At 49.5% G+C, this 10,352-nt stretch overlaps 1 protein-coding gene across 2 annotated transcripts in view; it reads right to left on the bottom strand.

Moving 5' to 3' along the window:
* The window catches only part of LOC114047347 (LIM homeobox transcription factor 1-beta), a 174,820-nt gene extending 165,592 nt beyond the window's left edge, over positions 1-9,228 (bottom strand). For both annotated transcript variants that reach the window (XM_027868147.1, XM_027868148.1), the window contains exons 1-2: positions 9,024-9,228; positions 7,969-8,155 (exon numbers count right to left, since the gene is read on the bottom strand). In XM_027868147.1, the coding sequence (XP_027723948.1) occupies positions 7,969-8,155; positions 9,024-9,162 (326 nt within the window). In that variant the 5' untranslated portion in view covers positions 9,163-9,228. The remainder of the gene's footprint in view (positions 1-7,968; positions 8,156-9,023) is intronic.
* Between the last annotated feature and the right edge of the window lie 1,124 nt (positions 9,229-10,352).

Below are 10,352 nucleotides of genomic sequence, written 5' to 3'. Positions count from 1 at the left end.
CCTTTCCTTTCCTTTCCTTTCCTTTCCTTTCCTTTCCTTTCCTTTCCCGGTATCTCTGATGGAAAACCGGCTTGCGTTTGATAAATGGCTAACCCCTCGAGACACAAGAGAAAGAACCTCTCCTTGCTTTACTTAGAGGTGGAAAAACCTCTGAATGACAGAAGGAAGCCTGTCCTGTTAGCGTGAAAATGTCCAAATACTGTTAAGTCAGCCTCTCTACTTCTAGGCATTTCTGGGATGCACCGACAGAATTTTCTTCAACGGCATAAAAATGTTAGTGTGACTTCAGCAGCTCACACCAGTAGTGCAAGAAAGAACTTATTCTTAGATGTGGAGGGAATGGCTTGCTTCCTTCAAAAGGACATAATTGACCCAGGGACAAATAAATGCTAACTCAGAAAAACAATTCCTTTTAAGGACAGACTGGGACACCTCTAGGACACTTGGAAACATGTGGGTAATGATTTTTAAAATGATCTCCCTCTCACCCAGGAATGTTGAAAGGAAAGCGCTCTCTGGGCTTAGGAGCGCTATAGAAATCAGAGCGACTATTACCAAAGATTCCCCGTTGCTTCTCAGAGGTAACAGTCACAGCTTTCCCCTCTAGTTCTGGGGGTTTAAACAACAGAAAAACAGCGACCAAAGAGAAGCAATTCATTTTTCTCCTGCCTTCTGGAAAATGACAATAATACTAATAGTGATAATTAGCAAAATAAAAATTTCTCCCATCGTCCCTGAGAACCTGCTGCGTTCTCGCCCTCCTTTCTTCCCAAGCGCGGCTGTAGAACATCTGGGGACATCTGTCCCCAGGGATTGTCTTTGTTGGCGGCAAGGTAATCACACCAGCTCCCTACCCCGGTCTCACTGCCCTGGAACCCGCTAGTCAGCCAGGCATTTCGTTCATTCCTCCGGTCCTCTGTCCTTCTTTCCATCCCTCCCTTCCGTGCAAATACCCACCTAGCAACATTAGGAAAAAGGAAAAGGAAACCACCGTGAGCCGGGGCAGGACGAGTAGTGGGGATTACAAAATCATTGCCGAACCAAATGCCTAGAATACTAGTTGGAAGGAACCCTAGAGATCTCGGTTCCACCACACCCATACAAATATTAAATCTGCCCTGGAAAACAGCAAAGAGGCGACTATTTATCAGACAAAGTAAAATGTTTTCATCCCCTGGACACCGAAGTCAAAAAACATTTTTCCCCCATCACTAGTAAATGAAGGTGCTGGGAGCCGTCTTTCTCTTTCATTCCATGATGTGACAAAAAAAAAAAAAAAAATGCTATTTGAGTTCCCTATTTTAATCAACTTTGTTAGGTTGAAAATCCACAACCTAACTCCATTCGGAAAACCAAAAGGAGTTTTGAAACCTATCTTTGAATTTTAAAATATTTTATACACGCCTGTACACACACATTCATCAAATGAAAAATAGATTTTCCCATCCTATTGCCTCTTTACCCAAGGTGAGCTCCCTGGAAAGCACTGCTTTGGGGGCTTGTTTAATTATTTTCCCCGAGAATGAACCAGCCAACTTCTCAGGTTAGTGATAGTAGGTTGAGGCTTCAGTATATGTCCTGAAAATTTCATGCTAAGAACCCCAATGGCGGCGGTGGCTGCAGCGTTCGGCGCCCTCCTTCTCCGGCTAGAGCTCAGGTACACCCACTCTGGCTGGCTAAGCAGCAGAGCTCTCTCTCCCACCCGCCCTAGGCCCTTTTGCTTTTGAGTTGGGGTTTTCGAGCAAAGCTTTTCTTAGCAATACAATTTATTCCTTTCTTCCAGACAAACTTGTCTTGTGGCATCACCGTCTCACCTCCACCCCTATACACCCCTTCAACTTATTGCAAAGCCCCTTTTCACAAGTTGGTCCATTGGTAGTGCTCAGTGGAGGGGTGGAGGGTTGGAGGGGTGGAGGGATGGAGGGATGGAGGGATGAATTTAGGTCATCACCGGACAAGTTTGTCGAGGTAGGAAAGCTCAAAGCGATTTCTAACTCAGGCACACAGTCAGCAGCAGTGTGTCATCTGGCTAAGCCGATATTTTTCTAAAGGAAACCCAGAAACCGAGACAAATTCGAGTTCTCCTTTATTGTGGCTTTTCTTGTCTTTTAAATACTTCTTCCCGCTAAATAATGTGCCAAATCCCCTCCAGGGACCCCCAGCAGCCACACTACTAACATCCACTCTCCACCCCCCCTCCCCCATCATTGTTAGGATCCTGGGATTTTTCGAGTTGGAAGAGATTTGGGAGATTATCTAGTCCAACACCCGCTTTTTACAGATGTGAATACGTTTCCATTGTAACCGCTGCAAGTTCGAGAAAAGGCTTGGTACTGTAACATCACATGCATACAGATTCCCATCTCTTTCGTGCTCAAGCCAATAATAAGGTTCGACTGTGCAAGGGCTCAGACACTCGGCCAATATTACAAAGTTAATTACTGCCTTCTAGCTCCCGATGGCTTGGAATGCTGAGATCTGACCAGGATCTATTCCATCTTAATCCACTGCACCAAGAGGGCCCTCCTGACAGAGAGCTCACGGAATAAATAAATCACTGGGCCTCACAATTCAGATCTGAGTCAGGGCTGGGCTTTCTCTGTTGCATTGCTACTCAGGCAGCCTCCTCATTTAACCCCCTGATCCATTTGCCTCAAAGGCTGCCCTTCCCACCCAAGTGAGACAGAAAAGAGCAGAATTTTTGTTTTGTTATTCTCCCTCCCCGCTCCGCCCCACAACCCATGTTGGCCATTGTTGAGCAGCCGGCACACCTAGATCTAGCATCCGGCTTTCCAATTGCTTCTACAAGTAGGGAGACACTTGGACCTTTTAATTTTTTCTTAAGGCAAACGTGCTCTGTGCTATTTTAAATAAGGTTTACAAGCAATATCTTATGTAGCTATTTAATGAATAAGATCTTTAAGAAAGGCACGAAGTTTACAGGCTCCACTAAAACAGCACAGTACTTGGGAAGAGGGGGGAGGACACAATTACGACCAAAGTCAGGTTGTACACAAACCTATAATGTGCTAAAAAGAGAACTGGGAGCAAGTTTGAGATGGGGATTCAATTAGTGCAAGAAAAAGACTAAAAACAAATTTAGCAAGGAATCAGAAATTTCAAATATAGTCAACACTAGACATATTTGTCTCACATATAGTATATGATTATTTATTTTACACCATCCCCACCTCCAAGCCCATCTACCCAAATTGTCTCTCTGCTAAAGGGTCCAATGGTAAGTAACAAAGGAGTTTGTGTCCTTTCTGATCAGTCAGTGAACTCTCTGGAAATCATAGGCACGTTGTTTCTGAGCAGGCCTTATTGGGAAGGAGGAAGCTATAGTCATGGCCTCTCATAACATCTATTCTCCCGTGATCAGTCAAGCCAATACCAGCCTCTCCAAACCTAAAGCCTCTGTTCTTCTTTCATTTTGCTTTTGGAGATAAGATTCTCCCCCAAATGACCATTGAACTGGAAGGACTCTGAAACACAGGCCAATGAGGAAGCACACAGAACACATGCATGTTGTGATTGTCAGCAAGTCTGGCAGCACCATCCCTAGCCCTGCCTGGTTTTAAGGTCCATGGCCACACAACTCAACTCTAGCCCATAGAGACTAACTAAGGCATGGAAGCCCCAGTGGATCTTCATGTTCTGAGGACTAACTGGATTGGCTCAATCTAGATGAGAATGATTTCTCCTGACTGCTTATATGCCTGCCTGCCTGCCTCAAAGTAGTCCATAAGTGATGAGAGCAGTCAGGAAGGTTGAACAAAGATTATATTCCATTGCAAAAGTCCCTTTGGTGAAAAGAGAATATGGAGGTGGGTGGCCTCCACCCAATCTTCGTCCCAGTGGTAGAAGTAGTTTGGCTCTGCTTTAGTAAATCAAAGGTAAGCTGCCCTGCCCTGCTCTGCCCTGCCCTGCCCTGCCCTTCCCTGCCCTACTCAGCTCAGGATCCACCTCTACAACCATGAGGACTGTGGATACCCAGATCCCTGAGTAAACAGAGAGTCCATCAAACCTTAGTATCATAATCCAAGGGCCAGGGATTCACACACACACACACACACACACACACACACACACACACACACACACACAGAAAAGAAGAGATACATACACTGTGCCCACCACAAGCAAGTAGGAATTTTCTCTCTCTCTCTCTCTCTCTCTCTCTCTCTCTCTCTCTCTCTCCCCCAAAGACAGAGAGGCAGGGTATGGATGTACATTTGTGTGTGTGTGTATAACACAGCCAGAGGGCCAGGGCTTTATGTGTACATACAAAGTACCACATTCAAAAGGGCAGAGATTCACACACACACACACACACACACACACACACATCCATACACTTTGTACCATAGACAAAGGAGCAGAAGGGCTCACACACTTTGTACAAAGGAATATGCATATAAGAATAGATATACACAGATATATACATATGCACAAATAGATATATACAGATGTATACATATGCACATATCCATATACCATACTAACAGAAAGGCAGGGGTTTACACACACAAATACAAATATATACTTACATACTCACACACACATATACATACCCAGGATGCAATCAATACAGATGGGTAAGAGCACACACACACAATACTACAGGGAGGTTCCAAGACAAAGCTATTTTTAAAATGGCTTTATTTCCTTGTGGAATACCATCATCACACAAGGTCTAAAATGCAAACTCCTTGCTGATTCTGGTTCTGTGAATTCAGCGAGAGGAGCAGACAAACGACAAGCATTTCTCAACAGAAAGCCCAATTCCAATGACAGCATCCAGATTACATTTCAAAAATCTGCTCTAACACCTCTCCGTCTCTAGTAAATGACAGTGGCCCTCCATATTTTACATGTTTCTGGTCTCTCAACAAAATCCAATATGTGCATCTGGATGGAGCCAAGTGACAAAAACAGGCACACACGGCCCACCCAAGCCCTTCAGGCTCTTTCTCCACAGACGAATAAAGCAAATTAATAAAGAACAATTGTGAGCCAGCACATGATCTTGGCTGACCAAAGGGGGCATGGGAAGGTTTGTCACCTGTGCCTGGAGGACAATGGAAGGAGGTTCTGACCTGGTACGGTTTGGGGGTAAGGGGATGTTGCCTTATTCAGTCTTGCCTACATATGGCTGGGTTGCCTCAAGAGAAATTTTTAAGTGTAGAAAGCAAAATAAAGTTTGAGGTTCACTAGACTGTTCAGTATTCTATAGGCTAATCATGCCTTTCTTCAATCTATCTTAATGAATTTGCAATAAAAAAGTTCAAAATGTGCTCTTAGCACTTACTCTAGTAAAAAAAAAAATCACCATTCCTTTTATTTTGTATTTGAAAAAGATCCACTTTTCTATTTTTGTGTCCAGGTGGCTTTCTCTCCCCCCCTTTCCTTTCTCTTCTCTTTCCCATTCTTCTCTTCTTTCACTGATTTCCCTTTCTTTCCCTTTCTCTGCTTTCCCTCTTTCTCCCTTTATCTGTCCTGCTCTTCCCTCTTCTCCTCTCTTTTCCCTTTTCTTCCTTCTTTTTCCCCTCCCCTCTTTTCCCCTTTTTCTCTTCTCTTCCACTCTTTTCTCTCCCTCTCTTCCCTTCTTCTCCCCCTCTACTTCCCCTTCTTTCTCTCTCCTTCTCAATAAAAACAGCTTTCACTGAATTGAACTGCCAAGAAACCAAATCACTGGGTGAACAAACAGTTCAAACCCGGATCCTAAAAAGTTCCCTGCCTGCTCCTCAGTTTTGCTGGGCCAGATCCTCCTGCGTGTTCAGTTGGAAAGGAGTAACTAAGTATTCGGAGGAGATTTCGGTCATTTTAAATTTGCTTCTGAAAAGGGTTGTTTTGAGTAAGAGAATTATCCACCTCTAAAGTGATGCCTCACCAGTCGGCTCTCAAGGTGGTTTTTCAGCTCTGTTTGTGGTCCCGAGTTGATAAACCGACAGAAATTCCCTTCCCTCTCCCGGAAAAAGAAAAGGCCCCGGCATGGCACAAACGGTTCTGAGCAGATGCCAAAACATGGATGCTTTCTCCTCTACATCCCTTTCCTCCTTGGCCCCAATCTGATCAGGTCCCCAGGAAAGTTATTGAAAGCGAAATAATGGGAAAGCCTGGCCTGAATTTAGAGGAGACACTCCGAGGCCAAAGCAGTTTAGGGAACCGAGGCAAAAATGTAGTACCGGGATATGGAGAGAAAAAATTCTACCCGTCAAAACTAAGGCACAAAAACGGGGGGCGGCTGGTGCTGCATTTAAAGAGGTGCCTGGGACCCTGGGTAAAGGATTCTTACTTCCAGGTCGCTCCCCCCAGCGCTGCCTAAGCCAGGACCTGGGCTAAGAGCCAAGCTGGACGAGCATAAAGTGCAATAAGAAGACATCACCCCACTAACTGGAGTAAGCTCAGCCCCAGCGTCCACACCTCCTTGCCCCTGCCGCTGCCTGTCTTGGAGCTCTGGCTCCCTTAGCCGCTGGGGTCTGAGTCTCCGGTAAGACGCAGGTTTCGCGGGAGAGGTCTCTTTGGAAGCAAGGCAGATGGCCCGCAAAAGCATTCACTATCCTGGGACCTCGGGTCTGGGGGCTCTCGGGTACTGCATCTTTGGGGCCGTGGGAGTCATTCCTACCTTAAAACCAGCCACACTTTTCACCCAAATCTCTTGGATTCGGTTACGGCAGTCTGTATCCTGTTTAGTTACTATTATTTGTTGGTTTTTTTGTTTTGTTTTGTTTTGTTTTGTTTTGTTTCATATGAAGAAAAATTTTAAAAGGTAGGACTAAGGGTCCTTTCGTGGGCAGCCCCCGAAGGACTAGCTGAAATGCTCAAGCCCCCCTCTTCAGGAACGCAGGGCCAGGGTCCTACCCGCTCCCTGGGTCCCGAGCAAGAGGAAGCCTCCCACGGCTAGCGCTTGGGCACTGCAGTCCTTGGTCCGGAGCCCCGGGCTCGTCCCCATGGAGACCGGCCTAGCCACTGCAGCTATGAGCAAGCCCGGCTCGGAAAAGGGCGGGCAGGCGGCGGTGGCCCCTGAAGCCGAGGGACAAAAGGGGCCGAACCGCCCTTCCCTTTGTCTCGGGCCGGGCCGGGGGCAGCTCTGAGTTTGGGAAGGAGGAGGAGGGAAACAAGACCTCAGGTCGGTGCGGGGGCGGCGGGCGGCCTCCCTACTTCGAAGGGCGCCAGGTCTTTAGTAAACTCAACCAAACTGAACCAAACAGTCTCTGAGAGTCAGAGAATCAAGAAAACAGGGCAATTGGGCCTTTGCAAATCGGGTGGGCCCAGTATCGGTATTCCTAGGCTCCGGGCCTGAGGAAGTAGCCAAGAGGGGCTCCGAGTTGCCACCATGGAGCACAGCAATGAGTAAAGAATGGCCTGCACGTTCTCTCCAGAGGCCCAGGGCTTGTTTTGGTCTGGGCCAGGATCTCAGCCTCTGAGACCTAGAGTATCCAGGGCAGGTAAGCTCCTTGTAGAAGGAGGACCCAGGGTAACTTTTCCTTACAACTCCAAGTTTGTGAGGGTGGGAGAGGGAGCTCTACGAGAGAGTCCAGAACTGTGGGCCTAAGTTGGAGTGGCCTCTGGATTCCTGGCGGAGTTAGGGTGGGAGAGCCCACAACTCTCTTGAACCGCACCTAAGGCAAACGAAAGGACTACCAAACGCTCCTGGATCTTTGCTGACCAGCAAGCAGGTCCCATAAAGCATGTAGGGACACTAGTGTTCTGGCCCGATGGGTCAGAGAGGGTAGGACTCTAGGCTAGGATGCTAGAAGACAGTCCGTGTGCCTGCACTGCCCCCGTGGGGGCTCAGGGCAGTTCCCTCTGTGCCCTGCGCTGGGGCTCAAGGCTCCAGGCTCCGGGGACACTGACCCCGGAGTGTTCTGTCCCTGTGTGCTCTCGGCCCTGGTGGTGGCAAATGGGAGAAGAAGAGGAGAAGGAGGAAGATTAAAGAGAGAGAGGAGGAGGAGAAGCTCTTACTGTTGGTAGTCCTGTTTGCAGTAGAGTTTCCGATCCCGGAAGTAGCAGCTGGTGGTGAGAGCTTGCTGACACGCAGCGCACTGCAAACACTCCTCGTGCCAGGACGACTCGTTCACTCGCATCAGGAAACGATCCGAGATGGGCCGCTGGCAGCCCTCGCAGACGGCGGGATGCGGGCAGTCCGAGCCTGAGGAAGGGAGACAAGAATGGGGGGAGGGGGAGGAGGTTTCATGAGCAAGGACTGAAGGAGTGGAGGCGCGGCCAGACACGGCCTTCCCGGTGCAGCCAACGGGTGCCAAACTCGGGGCTCTGGGAGCTTCCCGGCTGGAGCAGAGCCGGCCAGCACCGGCTTGAGGGACCAGGGCCCACGGCGAGCTCTTCAGGGATGTCCCCTACCCTGACCCCTGTGCTCTTGGCCCAGCAGGCTCAGGCCCTAGTCACCATGAAGAATCTGCACATTAAAGTGGTCAAAATCCCACAGTTCCAGTTATTCAGAAGAAATGCTTTTTTCTCTTTTTTTAGGGGGTGGGAGTGGGAAAAATCTCACACTGAAGAAGAAATGAATAGGTAGCACAAAGCATTAGAAATACAATTAGGAGTTATGAGACCTGAGTTCTAATACCAGCTCTGCCACTAACTTGCTGAGTGACCCTGGGCAAGTCAGTTGCCCTCTCTGGGCCTCGATTTCTCCGACTATAAAATCAGGAGATTGAACGAGATGAGCCTTTACGTTTCCTTCCATCTCTAACGTTCTATGGTTCTATAAACTCCAACACTAGGACCTGTGTTATCAGTCCGGTCCCTCTCCGGCAGCGGCTCAGAGTAGGGCTCATTCGGCTTCTGTCTCCAGTCAATGACACGAAACTTTGGGGGCCGCCCCTACCCGCCCGCCCCCTTCCTTGCAGCTAGGGACAACTTTCAGTTCCAGAGCCCTAGTTTCAACCCATGCGGATATTAGGAGGAAATAGGGCAAGGAACGGCCCAACTATCGATGCGGCTGTGGGATGTCCCTCTCCATCCTCTCCCCTCATCTCGTCCCTTCCCTCCGCACTCACCCAGGAGCACCCCCAAGGTGGCGGGCCCGGGGCGCAGGGCGTGTTCTTCCATTTTGATGCCGTCCAGCATCTTAGTGCAATCGGTCTGTCCACGGGGGAAGCACCTCTCCAGAGACTCTGGACCTGTTGCTATATCCATGGGGCGCCGACACGGGGCTAGCTGTGAACCCGGGGGTCCAGGAGGAGGCTTGGTCGTCTGCTCTATTCCCCGAGACCTGGAGACAACACGCGAACCCCGGCGGGGCTCGGGTCAGACTCCCCCGGAGGATGGGGATCAATTTCTTTTCTTTCTTTTTTAAGCGTTTAAAACGTTTCGCAGGACCCCGGAGAAGAGGCGAGAGGAGCGGCTTATTCCTCTGGGTCCTGGCCGTGGTTCCGGGACGCGGGATCTGTCCGGTGTATGTACACACACGCACACACCCACACGCACGCGCGCGCGCGCACACAAATACACATGCACATACACACACACACATGCACACACTCCCGTCTCTTCTGTCACCTGTTTGTCAGCGAAGGCTCCCTAGCTGCGGCGGTGGCAGCAGCAGCAAGAGGAGGCGGCGAGAAAGCAGAGGAGGAAAAGAGGAGAAGGAGGAGGCAGGCGAGGGGGCCCCACAGAGCTGGCCCCCGAGGGCTGAAAGTGGAGGATGCCAGGCTGTGCTAGGCTGTGCAGGGCAGGACCCGCAGTCGGGTCCTGGGCGGAGCGGGGGTGTTGGGCTCCCGGGCGCGCTCTGCACACTATTAATGTGCCATGGTGCGCCCGAGGAGCCGCTCAGTTTAGAGCTGGATCTGGAGGCGGAGGGATACTCCCGGCCCGGCAGCCGCCTCACCCCTCCCTCAAACTTCCTGACATTTGAACTCCATTGGTGCGTCTCGTATCCCTGCGCTAGGATGAGCCGTCTTCTCCACGTCAAATAGTGCCGTCGCTGGGCGCCCCCCCAAGGGCTTGCTGGGCCTCAAGCGCGTAGCCAGCACCGTCTAGGGTCCCGGGCCTTGGTACTGTTGGCTCAAGCCAACGTGGACGCTCAGGGAAAATGAGAGTAAACTCTTTAAAAAGTTTTTACTGTGTCTGTGTTTAAAAATTCTTCTTTCCTTCTCTGTTCTAGCCCCACCCTCTTGGAAAATTTGGATGGGGGGGAGGAGAAGATTGACAAAGTTTTTTCTTTCTTTCTTTCTTCTTCTTTTTTAATAAGAAGGGGGAGGACAGAGATATGTGACTCCCAGAAAGGTCAGCGCTGGAGGACTGCGGGGAACAGGGAGTGTGTCTCCTCTGGTTCCCGGGAAGGGGACAGTGCTAGGCAGAAGCCGCAATGTCGGGGCCAGTCTCTG

The sequence above is a fragment of the Vombatus ursinus genome, unplaced genomic scaffold (assembly GCF_900497805.2).
Source record: "Vombatus ursinus unplaced genomic scaffold, bare-nosed wombat genome assembly UNPS02014786.1, whole genome shotgun sequence".
In the NCBI taxonomy this organism is placed as follows: Eukaryota; Metazoa; Chordata; class Mammalia; order Diprotodontia; family Vombatidae; genus Vombatus; species Vombatus ursinus.
This window is presented reverse-complemented; position numbering and strand designations above follow the sequence as displayed.